The sequence below is a fragment of the Gadus chalcogrammus genome, chromosome 6 (assembly GCF_026213295.1).
Source record: "Gadus chalcogrammus isolate NIFS_2021 chromosome 6, NIFS_Gcha_1.0, whole genome shotgun sequence".
Lineage (NCBI taxonomy): Eukaryota > Metazoa > Chordata > Actinopteri > Gadiformes > Gadidae > Gadus > Gadus chalcogrammus.
This window is the reverse complement of record NC_079417.1, coordinates 6,292,665-6,307,664: the sequence shown is the minus strand read 5'-3', so window position 1 is coordinate 6,307,664 and position 15,000 is coordinate 6,292,665. Positions and strand designations below refer to the sequence as shown.

General features: G+C 43.0%; 1 protein-coding gene across 1 annotated transcript in view; it reads left to right on the top strand.

Annotated features, from left to right (window-relative positions):
* Nucleotides 1-15,000, top strand: part of frmd3 (FERM domain containing 3) — a 44,391-nt gene that overhangs the window by 9,096 nt on the left and 20,295 nt on the right. The window contains exons 2-9 of the mRNA XM_056592980.1: nucleotides 1,000-1,104; nucleotides 1,580-1,622; nucleotides 5,338-5,416; nucleotides 8,648-8,745; nucleotides 10,232-10,355; nucleotides 11,545-11,632; nucleotides 13,950-14,038; nucleotides 14,355-14,418. Of these exons, the coding sequence (XP_056448955.1) occupies nucleotides 1,000-1,104; nucleotides 1,580-1,622; nucleotides 5,338-5,416; nucleotides 8,648-8,745; nucleotides 10,232-10,355; nucleotides 11,545-11,632; nucleotides 13,950-14,038; nucleotides 14,355-14,418 (690 nt within the window). The remainder of the gene's footprint in view (nucleotides 1-999; nucleotides 1,105-1,579; nucleotides 1,623-5,337; nucleotides 5,417-8,647; nucleotides 8,746-10,231; nucleotides 10,356-11,544; nucleotides 11,633-13,949; nucleotides 14,039-14,354; nucleotides 14,419-15,000) is intronic.

The following is a 15,000-nucleotide window of genomic DNA, read 5'->3' as shown; positions in this document are numbered from 1 at the left end:
TTTCCTTCTATGGCCTATGCTCTGTTTAATGCTGCAAATGTTGGTGTGTTTGTGTGTGTGTGTGTGTGTGTGTGTGTGTGTGTGTGTGTGTGTGTGTGTGTGTGTGTGTGTGTGTGTGTGTGTGTGTGTGTGTGTGTGTGTGTGTGTGTGTGTGTGTGTGGATGTACAGTATGTATGTAAGTGTGCTTGTGTGTCCACTTCCATGCATTGATTGTGGAGCAGTTCTAAAAAGCTGAATTCTTATTGATCTTCGTCTGTCAATCGGGCCTTGTTTATGTCCTCCAAATAGAACCAAAGGGGGGGTTCGCATAGCAAGCGGTGAAGCGCCCCAATGGCAACATGCGGAATAGCAAATCAACCCTAGGGCGCAGCACCAACATATCTATAGCACATATCTGTAGCGTTTGAGTCAATGGTGCCGTTGAGTCACCAGTGCTCCAGTGCTGTCCTCCCAGCCACCAGTTTCTAAGGCAGTGAAATGGCTTATTGTATTTGAATGGCGCATATGTCTTTCAGTGGTTTGCATGTTTTTAGATGCCTCATTGGTATTTAAATGGCTTAATTCACATAGACAAATGTGTTCAAGCACCCTTTCCAGCGGTGCTTTTACCCCACTCCCCAGTATGGATCTACTTTATCTCGGGGAAGCATGTAGTCCTTAGTCATGTGATGCATGTTAAAGGGCTGCTATTTTCTCACCAGGTTTGGCATTGATCAGCCACAAGAAGCCGTTTAAAAAAATCGACTCCAAAATTGACATTATACCTGGGGTGCCCTTCCAGCAGTGTGATGGGTAGATCAGCCTGTTACCAGCTGGCCCAGTCAAGAGCACAAAGAGCAATAAAATGTTTCAGGAATGTATTCTCTGTATGAATGGAGTCCTTGAGAGTCAAGAGTGTTGCTAATACTCCACTGTTAATGTACGGTTTACAGTGTCACATTATTAAACCTTTTGCTCTGGGTTCTGAACGTGAGCGGTGTGCTTCTCTGTCCCCCCAGAGGGACACTAAGGGACAGTACCTCCTGGACCATGTGTGCAACCACTACAACCTCCTGGAGAAAGACTACTTTGGCATCCGATATGTGGATCCTGAGAAGCAGAGGGTAAGGGCACACATGCACACTGCACAATGCACAATTCACGCACACACACGCACACACGCACGCACGCACGCACGCACACACACACACACACACACACACACACACACATACACACACACACACACACACACACACACACACACACACACACACACACACACACACACACACACACAGATACACACACGCATGCTTGCACGTACACACACACACACACGCACACGCACACACACACACACACACGTATACCACTTCGAAATTGGTGTTGCCATAGCAACAGAGACTGCTAGTGGATTTCTGCATGCACACTTTACATAGGTACGATCTTAAGGCCGAGACGCCAATCTCACTGGAACTTAGCTCTTTGATTTTTGATGAAATCTTTATGTTGTAATATTTATAAAGTGAACACTCATAGACCTTCATACACACTGTAAGCATGTCCTAAAAGCTACTCTGTTTGTCACTCCCTCAGCACTGGTTGGATCCCAGCAAGCCTGTGGTGAGACAGATGAAGGGTAAATATTCATTTTTCTGTCACTTGTTTGAGGTTCAGCGTGTGTTTGTGAGTATGTTTGTGTGTGTGTGTTGTGTGTGTGTGTACATGTGAATATTCTTTATACTGTCACTTAGTTGAGGCTGTGTGTGTGCAGTTGTTTGTGTGTGTGGTGCGTGTCCACCACTCATGGATAACTTGAGAAAGAGCAGATGCAGTAAAAAAATAGAACTCTAAGCTGGATGTGGAAGCACACTGGCACAGCAACTAGAATGAACCAAAACCATTCAAACTGCAGCACACGTTACTGACGGACACCACAAGGATGGTTTCTCAGAGGGAGGGGCCAATTCTGATTGGCTGATTGTAGACAGGTTTTATAATTAGAAGGAATACCCCCCAGTAAGTCTCAATTACACTGTTATTGTCCCGCACTCCTAAAATCATGCATACGCTCTGCTTAGGCTCACATTTCACCTTTTTAGATATTTTCCCCACTCATATAATTTCTATTATAAATAATCAACAAAGCAGTCACATTAAAGCCAAAGAAGTGTTTACTAAAATCAAACAACTTGAACTTATTTAAAATGCAGAGTTTTTTTTTTACTTGTGTGAATGTCTAGGGGACAGTAGGTATAGTCCTGCCATAACCAACCTCATTCTTAAACCCACCCCCCCTACCATTTTAAAAAATGTCTTCAATCAGGATAGTGCTTTTCTGACACAATTGTTCTGCAACGTTCCTTATACTTCCCTGCTTTGGGAGAGTTTTTTGTGTGGAGGTATGACTATGGGTCGTAACCCAGACCAGGGTTCTAGCGACGTTCCTACTCCGTCCCCGGGTTAACCCCGGGGGTCCACAGCTCTTCCTACAAAGCCTGTGCTGTGTGTTCGCTCTCTCTCTCTCTTCACATGAATTAATAAAAAACGCTATTAGTCGCGTCTTCCGCCCGAACAGCACCTCCCGTGCCAGAGGCCAGATGGACCGATGACGAGGAAGAGTGGCGGACAAGGAGGAGGAGGAGGAGGGTGAAGAAGATGAAAAGCGAGGGAGAATGAGGTGGAGAAGGGAGATGGAAAAACAAACATGGAGATTAAAGAGTGGTCAGGAGAACGCTGAGTCAGAAACACATGATAGATTGGTAGGAGATTGGAGTCTATTGACAGAACGTTATGGGGGAATAAAGAGTGGGGGAACAAGGAGAAACAGAAGTGAGTGAGTGGACGGTGGACGATGGAGATTGAACGGAGAGTGAGGATGGAGAGAAAGAGCGATGAACAGATTTGAGTCATACTGACAAGTCGCTTTTACCCGTGGCGGGTTGATTCTCACGTTAGTGTGTGTGTGTGTGTGTGTGTGTGTGTGTGTGTGTGTGTGTGTGTGTGTGTGTGACGTGTGTGTGTGTGTGTGTGTGTGTGTGTGTGTGTGTGTGTGTGTGTGTGTGTGTGTGTTTATGGGTTTGGGTGTCGTGACGTGCTGCGCCCTTGTCAGTTACTCTGTCACTTTGTGTGTCCCTGATTATTTAGATAGCCTACATCACTTGGCTTGTTTCTCAATGTGTTTGTGTGTGTGTGTGTGTGTTAAATGCAGTTTTATTTGTGTATGTGTGTGTGTGTAGTCAGTTGTATGTTCATATGTTTGTGTGTGTGTGTTTGTGTGTGTGTGTGTGTATGTATGCAGTTGTTTGTGTGTGTGCATACGTGTGTATGTGATCATCGACCTTCTTGTGTGTTCGTCATCCTCCAATCCGTCATTCAATGTTTTCCGAAGACTTCAAAAAGATTTCCCTACTCTCCAGTGGCTGGAAGTGGGTGGGTGGCAGTCTGATGGCCTTGTGTTGTGTGAGCCAGAGGCTGTACATCATGGGGATGGGTTACAGGGCACAGAGGATTAAGGTGGGCTGCAGGCAGAGCCGTTGTGTGTACACATGAACTGGTCCCCGGTGTCCCGGTCGCTCCTTCCTAGGCCCACACTCACAGCTGCAGGATTAAGATAGTCTAGTCTCTTATATCGGACCTGTCTGTCTGTCGGTCTGATTTTTTTTGGGGCGGCGGTAGCTCAGCGGGTAGAGCGGGTTGACTGGTAACCGGAAGGTTGCTAGTTCAATCCACGGATCCTCCTAGCTGAGTGCCGAGGTGTCCCTGAGCAAGGCATCTCACCCTGACTGCTCCTGACGAGCTGGCTGTTGTCCTGCGTGGTTTACTCCACTGTTGGGATGTGAATGTGTAAATTATAGGTTGTAAGTCGCTTTGGATAAAAGCGTCAGCAAAAAACACCTAAATGTAATATGTAAAATCATTTTTCTGTGTGTCTGTCCATCTGTCTTTCTGTCTGTCTGTCTGCAAGAGGCGGAATGCAATATGTATATGTTTGTATAGAGAAGCTCTTAAAGAATATTAGAACATTTTCTACTGCACTTCTTTCTGAAGCAAAATGTTCTCTTCTGAATCTCAGATGAAAAAGACTTCTAATAGAAAGTGCTGTTGAAATCAGATAGCTGAGTTAAAGTTTCAAGTCTTGAGTGTGTGTGTGTGTGTGTGTGTGTGTGTGTGTGTGTGTGTGTGTGTGTATGTGTGTGTGTGTGTGTATGTGTGTGTGTGTGTGTGTGTGTGTGTGTTTGTGTGTATGTGTGTATTTGTGTCTGTCTGTCTGTGTTTTTGGTGGAGGGAAAGGGATTAGATGCTTGTTGAACAGATTTTCAGAGAGCATTTTGTGGAGAGGAAAATGTTAAAGTCTGTATGATCGATACAGACACACTTGTCAAGTTATTTGGAATGGTGTAACTATCAACGATATATGTGTTAGTATATGGGTTAGGGTTTGGAATTCTTAACAATTCAGAAATCCATCAGTTGCCAGCGTTTTTAAGGGTTATATGTGAATTCCCGAGTAGCAAGTCTTCTTTGAAAATGTAGTGAGTCAGTCTGTTTGTCTATCCGTCTCTCACCTAGTTACTAAAACATGTGAAATAAATAAACAATGTGTGAAGTAAATTATCTTTGACAGTATGTGTGTGTGTGTGTGTGTGTGTGTGTGTGCGTGTGTGCGTGTGTGTGTGTGTGTGTGTGTGTGTGTGTGTGTGTGTGTGTGTGTGTGTGTGTGTGTGTGTGTGTGTGTGTGTGTGTGTGTGAGTTTCAAGTATACAACCTTGATATTGGCACCCCAGAAGGGGATTTAGATTTTATGTTGTTTGATCTAAGGCCTGCAGCCTCATCACACATTTCTTATGCATGCGTGTGCGTGTGTGTGTGTGTGTGTGTGTGTGTGTGTATGTGTGTGTGTTGGTGTATGTTCCAGTACGTGTCCCAAATCCCTTCTGTGTGTATTATTTCAATTATCATGCCAACCCACAAACACACACACACACACACACACACACACACACACACACACACACACACGCACACAAACACACACACACACAAAATGGACATCTTGTCAAACACTTTGGGACGCAGATCAAATGAAGAGAAGCAAAATAGATATTCAATGGATTATAAATGATTCCTCAGTTGTGTTTCTATCTATATGCAAAGAAGTCACTTATTTACATCTTTCGTTGTAGTTGTGTGTTCCTGTGTATACCTGTGTGTGTGTGTGTGTGTGTTTGTGTAATTTAACTAATTAATGCTTGAATCAAATGAGTAAACTAAGCACGTACAAAGTCCAGATATATGCATTCACTCATTGACTTGACACATGACTCACTCTTGTACCTGCTGTGTTCCTACAGCTCAACAGCCCTACATGATGTGCTTTCGAGTCAAGTTCTATCCCAACGAGCCAATGAAGATCAAGGAGGAGCTCACCAGGTAATGACACCTGCTGTTTGTTGCCTGATAATGGACGATATGTTCAAATTGAGTGAATGAAGTAGATTGGAAACAGCAGGTGGTATAACTTGTGTGTTTTAACAGAGATGGGGATATCCCCATAATTTCAGTGTACTGTTTAATTGCCGTTTAATTGCCATTTAAAAAAGGAAAATCACCATTATTTTGATATAATTTGGTACCGGAATTTGTAAAGTGATTGCGGTAAACAAGTGTTTACAGTCATGGTCCTCAGATCTGGGCATGTGAATCCTTTTGAGACAGTTCCTACGACAGCAGATAACTTCATAATATCAACAACAGCACAAGTAGTTGTTCTGAACCAAAAGTGCTTGAACTAGACGTCAGCGCCCTCCTCTCAGGCCCAGTTAAGTGGCTCAGGAGAACCACTACAGTCGATACACTCCTCCCCAGCCTCCCTGCTGCAGGTGCTCTCCACGCAAACATAATTATATTGCTTACTCAGCGGGGGAATTGGTTTCCATCTACTTTGCATCTCAGCCAAAATGCCTCGGCAGTCCCTCTGCTATCCCATCACCCACACTATACTTTGTGTTCCTGCTTCCATCCTCCTTATCTTTCTCAGATCTATTTTATCTTTTTGGTCTTGGTTTCTGTCTTGTCTCTTACTGCCTCTGAAGGCCACCTGTCTTCTCAGGTCTCTCTCCCTTCCTTTACTTCTCCTGCCATCTTGTTGCTCTCCCTCTACGTCTCTTCCTCACTCGTCTCTCTTCCAGACATCCATTCGATCTCACCGCCTCCCCTGTTCTCTTGACATCACTTCCTGTCTTCTGCTTTCCTTCCTCATCGGTACTTTATGTGAATTTAAAAAACGTGTTGTTAATCCCGTACAGAAAATGTGAGTGACATTCAAAGCCGCACAATTACACGACAATATCAGAATTAGGAAAATCTACAAATAAAATGAAAAGTTAAACATGCAAACACAATATGAGTCATAAATTGTATGTAAATGTGAGTAAAATACATTCAGAAGGAGAATAAATATTATTCTGTGATAAATTATTAACATGGATCGGTCCAGAAGTAAGCTAACAAGATAAAGCAGATGGAGAATCTGGGGGGAGGCTGATTTGGTCCTTGACTCCGCCTGTATCCAGGGCCCAGGTGACCACGTGAAAGATACACCATTCCCTAATTGCTCCCGAAGAGCCGCTGGTTTAGTTCCATGGTTCACATAATAGTCGTTTTTTAAGAGCCCGTTGTGGCTAGACCTGTCTTCTTCCTCTTCTTCTTCTTTACCACCCTCTTCTCCTCTTCCACCTCCCCCTCTCGATCAAGGTCTATAAAGTATCTCCCGCTGGTTTGTGTTTATATTTATGATATCTTTCTTATTCTGCTTCCTAGTCCCTGGGCTAGAAGCTTTCAGCGGTTTCTGCCGACGTCGTTTGTAGTCCACTTAGCTCTGCTTCGTCCATTAGCTTCTTTTAGGGTCCCCTTTTAGGGGCTTCCGAAAGCACAATTTGTTGCTTTGTTTGACCCAGACTCTTTTATAAAATGGCTAAGTTGGAACACTTGAGAATGGATGACTCAAGTTTTCCGAACTCATCGTCAAAGAATATATGAACACTTAATTCTTTCTTTAAACATTCAACCTCAAATTCACAGTTTGTAATTGATGCGTCAGAATTTCAAATGCATGTGCATTAACATCACTCTGACGATGTTTTTTTTTTAATATCATAATTGAAATCGCTTGTACATCACAACGTTCCATGCCAATGACCGCTTCCATTTTCATAGCATAGGAGCATTGGATTGTGTTGTGTTTGAGACTGCCATGGTACTTCTCATGCGAGACGTGGCAAATCAATTTAATTAGTGTAGTTTACGGAATATTAACGTTAGTTTTGAATTTTACAGTACCACACGCTCATAACAATATGGCGTATCGCCAACAAATAATCCCATGATGCATTCTGATATGGAGCCTAATGCATGAGAACCTGGAGAGTCAATGAAATCAAAATGTTATCAAATCAAAGTGGGGCAGGCAAAATTATAATTCTATCAAACTAAATATTAATCTGGGGTTATCGCTTCGCATCACAACCAGCTCAAAATGGAAGCTTCTCTGCATTTAATGGTGTTTTTCTCCAGGGGAGAGGCAATGTGGGACCACAAAGCAGCTCTCTGGACACAGCATCAAGCTTTTCAACATGAAGCATGGCTTAGAGAAGGCATGGGTCAGCTCACAACCAGTTGAATCAATAAGCCATAACAGTAGCCCTTGAATGTGTGTGTGTGTGTGTGTGTGTGTGTGTGTGTGTGTGTGTGTGTGTGTGTGTGTGTGTGTGTGTGTGTGTGTGTGTGTGTGTGTGTGTGTGTGTGTGTGTGTGTGTGTGTGTGTGTGTGCCTTCCTGAGTCTGGCTTACTTAAATTGTGGGTGTGTGCATCCTTGATCAGTTGCTTGTCCCGCTCTTTCTCTGTCTGTCTCTCTCTGTTACTCTCTCATACTCTCTCTGTGCCTTTCTTCTTCTTCTCTCAGTTGTCGTCAACATTCTCTGTGGTAACGTGACACCCATTAGCAAAGCATGCCTGCGTTCACTTTGTCTCCATGGCAGCTGTTGCTGTAGCAACAACCGGTCTACGCGGTACAGTGGATGACTCCATATTAATAAAACACTTGCCGTGCTAGGGTTTATGTCAACGGAAACATACAATTAAAAATAGGGCATTGGTTCAGTACTTTGTCTGCTGTTTATGGACGCAAACACATGGATTAACCATATACTGAGAGCGAAATCAGTTTGGATTGTGATTCCATGGTTTGCTAAATCTAATATTTTAGCAAGGGTTTAACCAAGAAACTGGGGCAACTGTACGAGGTAATTAGTTGATTTTTTAAATAATTTTAACCAATCTGTATCATAATTTTTCCGTTAGAACCTTAACGACCTCCGACCTCTGCGAAGAGTCTCCAAAACACAGTTACACAACACCGATCTGAAAGTAATACTTTTTGTTTCTCGACTGAGACCCAGAACCAATGTCACAGTTGCCCGAGGAGACGGGTGGAGACACTTCTGATATTTCTCGAAACTCACAGTGAAACTTGACTCAGCTATGTCACAAAAGATACCTTTTTGTTAAGAACCTTGTTCTAAACAATGTGTGTGTGTGTGTGTGTGTGTGTGTGTGTGTGTGTGTGTGTGTGTGTGTGTGTGTGTGTGCGTGTGCGTGTTCCAGGTATCTCCTGTACCTCCAGTTAAAGAGAGACGTCTATCACGGCCGTCTCCTCTGTCCGTTTGCAGATGCTGCCTATTTGGGAGCCTGTATCATACAGGGTGAGTCCACACTACTGCTCAGCTCCGATATTCTCACACTTATACACACACATACAACCATTTAGGAGCATCCCTGATACACAAACACTCATACACACACATACAACCATTTTGAGTTCCCCTGATACACTAACACTCATATACACACAATGGAGCATCCCTGATACACTAGGAGTCATGCACACATACTACTATTTAGCACTGTATCTGGTACACTGATACTCATATACACACATACAACCATTTAGCAACGGCTCTTATTCACTTATATACTCACATACTACCAATTAGCACTGGCCCTGACAGACACATTTGATTGTAAGCATTGTGCTATTAAACTATATTTTGTCCCTGAAAATTGCTTATAAAATGGAATGAACGATGGGTCCATTTTAGCACAGAGCTTCTCTACGTATATCTTACAAAAAAAACTTGACTTTAGAGCTGAACTCATGTATGTCTTTCATATTGTGGATGGTAGTTGATAGTTAACGAGGATTGTTTGATGTGGGTATGACAATCCCATTGCTGAGTCCTTGTACCGCATTACTAGTTTCCTTTTCACTGCCAGCCGTCACCTCTTGTCCTCTGTAGTCTGCGTGGGTCTCATACCCAGAGAAAGGCACTGCTGGCGCCTTCCCAACAAAGCATCCCTTTATCTCTTCTCTTTTTTTATCAAAAAACATCGAAATGTTTGAACAACTGAAGCTTTAATCATTGACAAAGAATTCAACCCGGATTTGTCATTATTATCCTACATTATAAACTATTGATTGAAAGTGACTTTTTAAATATCAGTATATATTCCGATTTAAATATTTGTATATATCATCCATATCCATGATGTGACTTTCAGTGCTTCTGATTGGCTCAAATCCCCTGAGTGTAGAATGTGATTCGCCGAGCTACTTCAATGCTGAGCCCCCACCCCAGCATGCGATTGGCTGATCACAAGGTCTTCTCTTCCACATCGTTAGAATGGGGACTAGAGGATTATTGTCTAATTAAACCCCCAGCAACTTTAATTGAACCTGAATGAAGCATGCGTGCTGAGCACCACTCTGAAGGAGAACTTGATCTGATACCACTGCAAGTGGAAAAGAAAAAATCCTTCTCCATTCAAATAGTGAATTCATGTTAAATGTATATTGATCCCATTGTTAACCATCGTATATACTGCTACTTTTGTACAAGACAGTGTGACCTTTGTTTTGTATTTGTGGATTATCCTTAAATAAAATATCTAAAATATAACATAGACAATATATCCAAACAATCTGAAGAAACAAATACATTTAATGGCTAATAGAATTTTTCAAATATACATTTTAAGTACGTCCCTAAGGCATTGGAAAGGTCTGAAAGAAGGTTATAGTGAATATAGCGGGTTTTGGATCATTGAACTACGTACCTCCATCATATCAGCATACTTCTGAACATTGATATTTGCCTCACAAAGTGTGACGGGCTGTTTATTTCTTCCCAGCTGAACTAGGGGATTACGACCCAGACGAACACCCTTCCGATTATATCCGGGACTTCAAACTTTTCCCTAAACAATCCCTGAAACTGGAGCGGAAGATCATAGAGATACACAAGAATGAGCTCAGGTACTTTACAACAAATACATTCCCATTGTCTCATGTTGAAATATGTCAAACACTTTCACCAAAGTCCGATATATTAAGCATTTTGCATATGTTTTAATAGGTAAAAGTTGGATGTTGAAGATTGAATAGGCTTTAGCTTGAGAAATATAAGCTACAATTTCAAGGTCATTCAAAGTGACTTTCTCAGTTTATTTTTTTTTAACCAGAATCCCTTAAATCCCAGCTCTGGTACTCTATAATATAGTGTTGTTGAATAGTATACTTCATTTTTTTTCGGAGGATTTGGATTAGCAGAGCTACAGGCTACATAAATCATGCATAGATACACATTCACAACACATAACCAGATCCAAACAGAGTGCTGTCACCAAACAGCCCCGTACTCCAGACAGACCACCGTCAAAGCCAGCGCTGCGGACAGCAACCCAAGACCCGGTCGGTTGACCCGTTTTCCAAAGTAGCTCAACAATATTGCTGTGAGCTCTTTTGACCGTCACATATACGGCGATTATGAGGTCAAAGATACATCCCTTGTTAGTCAGGGCACAGAGCCACACGCAGCTTATCCTCGCAGCAGCGGGTCTCCTGAAAACAGCATCGACCATCCGCCTGCCACGAGAATCGTCTGCGTGGCAGACGGGTGCAACATTGTTGGCCAAAGTAAGACACGGTTTGAAATAGCCAGCAAACACATTATGATGTTTGGATCTCCCTTTACTAATTCCCTCACTCAGATGTTGAACAAAGGTAAATGGGGGGCGCAGAATAGTCTGGTGCTGGTTCGGGGGACCCCCAGCCGAAAAAGATCTTGGGTCTGAACAACTTGTTTACAGCTTGGCAACATTAAACAAGATGGCTGACCTCTCCCCGCTCATTTATGACATATGCAAAACATTGCAAGGCGGAGGCCATGTAAATTAATTTGGCAGCAATGCTAACCCCCTGTGCCAATGTATTAACATTATCTCCTTCCTTGCCCATTCTGTCCTCTCTTCCCTCCTCTCTCTTCCTCTCCTCACCGCTCCTCTATTCTCTTTTCTCCTCTCCTTTCCAATCTTCTTTTCTTCACCCTTTTCCTTCTCCTCTCCTCTCCTCACCCCCTTCTCTGACCTCCTCAACGCTTCTCTCCTCTCTTTCCCTCTCCTCTCCTTCATACTTCCCCCACCTCCACTTGTCTCCTCTCCTTCAGGGGCCAGTCAGCGGCCTTAGCTGAGCTCAACATGGTCCAAAGGGCTCACACTCTGGAGACATACGGGGTTGACCCTCACCCATGCAAGGTAAATGTACCCCAACCCCCCGACAATCCATTCATCCAATGCCTTATTTCTCATACATTTCGTACAAATAATAGTAAATAATCAGCATAAGAGTTCCTTCACTCTCTCCGTTGCAAAAACGTGAAAATATTGTGTGAAATATTTTTTGATATGAGTTTTCAAAGTGTGGGGCTTTCCATGTGTCGCTATAGATCATCAGGGCACTTATAAATATTACCAGAGACAAATTTTGATCAATGGCAATGCAACTTTGTACCACAGTAGAGGTACAAATTGATATGAAAGCTTTGCAACCGGTGCAATATGCTTAATTATGTCTAATTTCTCAAATGCAAATGCAAGTGCGGCCGGTGATTAATACAGATGTGTAATTTACTGCCCCCTGGCATCAGTCGGGAACGTGAGAGACTGTGATGATGTACCGGCCCCTGGCATCAGTCGGGAACGTGAGAGACTGTGATAATGTACCGGCCCCTGGGAACAGTCGGGAACGTGAGAGACTGACAATCTGCTGGCCGCTAAGAGCAGTCAGGAATGTGAGAGAATGTGTCTTAACATAAAGTAAGCAATATCAAGCAAACTAAATGTTGTAACGCCATGACTTTGGCATTATTTGCTATGATATTACTGCAATACTCACAAATGTGGATTTGAAAATTAATACTCTCATGCTGCATTGTTAATTAGGTAAATAATGTCTCTTGGATGAGGTGATTTGAAAGCCATCTTTGTGTTGTGTTGTTTTCCCCGTGAGATTCGGGGAGTTAAAGAGAGACAGCTATAGAGACGTTTATATAGAGATATAGAGATATATATATAGACACTTAGTAAGCCCATCATGAATGTTCTATTTTAGGCCCCAGGAGAGGATTGTATCTGGTGTATCCACGTCTGAGGAACTCATTTGTAATTCCTGCACCGTCTCTGGTTTTGAGGAAACCTGGGTTTTTCATATTCGCTTTGAATGATGTCAGCCTTACCTGTAAGCCACTCATGAAAGATAGGTGCTGGTGAGAGAGAGTGAGAGAGCTAAATAAGGAATAGAGAGACAGGAATGAGGGAGGGAGAGAGAGACAGTAGGGTTTGGTGATTTGGCCTACAAATACATCTCACTTTTTTCAAACTAATGGCCAATTCTTCATATAAACCTAGATTATTTTCAGTTTGTTCCAAAACAAACTAAAACTCCAAAATATTTGCGTCTTAATTAACCCCAATTTGGGCTCATCACGCTGGAGCAGGCTTTGAGGCGAAAACACCAGTTTAACCACTGATGTGAACGGGGTTGGTGCGTTTAAGGACACACACACCCGTCTATAATGCTACGGTGTGTGTGTTTTGATGTGTGGAGCGCCTGGGCAGGGATTTATTTTGATGTCTGCGTCCTAGTGAGGGTTAAGCTTCTCAGTATAACAACAAGGTGCGTGTGGCACATTTTATACACAACTTCGCTCATTATAAAGCTCATAAACAACGACGTTAGTGAAAAAGTATCACACAGTTTGGTCGTAGCAAGCCCCCTCCTTCCTAGAAGTCTCCGCACAAAATGCATTTTCCCAGCTGAAACAGCGGGTTCACGTGGTCTTCGCTCTTAAAAAATCTGCAAAGTCTAGAAAATGTATAAATCAAGGTTTTGCAGTTCAGCCATTTCCCAAACCGTAGGAAACCAAAAATGCAAATTAATCAATTAAACCCAAAAAATCGCCCGGCCCTAAGAGAGATGAAGGAGGGAGGGAGGGAGAGAGAGAGAGAGAGAGAGAGAGAGAGAGAGAGAGAGAGAGAGAGAGAGAGAGAGAGAGAGAGAGAGAGAGAGAGAGAGAGAGAGAGAGAGAGAGAGAGAGAGAGAGAGAGAGAGAGAGAGAGAGAGAGAGAGAGAGAGAGAGAGAGAGAGAGAGAGAGAGAGAGAGAGAGAGAGAGAGAGAGAGATTATCTGCTTATTACACTAATCTAATTATACTGTCATCCAACGATCCATCCATTAGGTTTGGCTAACGTGTGTCTGGCGCTCTTGTGCACATTGACATTGGGTGGGGAATAAGTCATTTTTTGCGTAGGTTTTTAGTCACCATGGAGATAATGATGGACTACATGCTCCCCTACAGTGCGTCCACTTGAGTCCCACAATTCCATGCCTGTGCTCCCTCTCAATTTATATAATTATGTTTGTCTGTGTGTGTGCCTGTGTGTGTGTGTGTGTGTGTGTGTGTGTGTGTGTTTGCGTGCCTGTGTGTGTGTGTGTGTGTGTGTGTGTGTGTGTGTGTGTGTGTGTGTGTGTGTGTGTGTGTGTGTGTGTGTGCGTGTACGTGTACGTGTACAGGACTTCACAGGCTCCACCGCCTTCCTTGGGTTCACAGCCACAGGGTTCGTGGTCTTCCAGGGCAACAAAAGGATCCACCTCCTCAAATGGTAACCGTTTCATCACGTAGTCTTCTGCACAAGCTTTACTTAGCCGTAGGGAGTATGTCACCACCTGCCACCAACACCTAGTGGAAAGACACATTTTCCTAAATTTCAAGTAGATAAAGCCTGTTTTGTTTACTAGTTTGTTGAGTCAATTATTTTGCCTTGGACTTTAACTGGGTTAAATTGAACTGGGTATGCATGCTTTTATTATATCCATGCAACTTTTCATCCTCCAAATAGGAGCAAAGATCCAAGATAGATTCTGCATATATAAGTTGTTTTTGACCGCAACTATGTCCTCCTTTATGTAATCCCCCAGGGCCGATGTGAGCAAGCTGAAGTTTGAGGGGAAGACCTTCTACGTCATCGGCATTCAAAAGGAGGTGAGCTCAGATTCCTCCGTCTCAAACCAGAGGCGGTGTCTGATTGTTTCTCTAAAAAGACATAAACCCTAGTCTGCAGTGCCGCGTTGTATTTAGTTGTGTCATCTCCAGAAGGGTTATATTATTGGCTCTCACATTAGACTCTAACTTTCGTGCGAACGTTAGAGGCTATGGGGGATTGTGATGCTAATTGTCCCTGCCTGTGTCATTGCTGACTCAGATTTAGATTAGCAACCAAGCTAGTTCATTTTCCTTAGCCTTGCACGTTTCTGTTTTGCTTGTTTTCTGATTCCTCTTCTTACCTTCCAGTACTACATGGAAAGAACAATGTTCTGTAGGCTATAGTTTTCCCTTGTGTGTAAGGTTATATTGGATAAGTGTGCAACTAGCATATATTCTTGTCTTTTTTATACTACACTGTCACAACACTCACTGAATATAAATACTGAATTTATATGCTGCGTGTGTGCGGCTATGTCTGTGTGTAACATCATGTCACTGTTTCAGATCTCCTTAACAGGCAGGATTCACTGTAACACAATGGTGGGTGTGTCACCCATATCCTCATTGTTTGCTATTCTT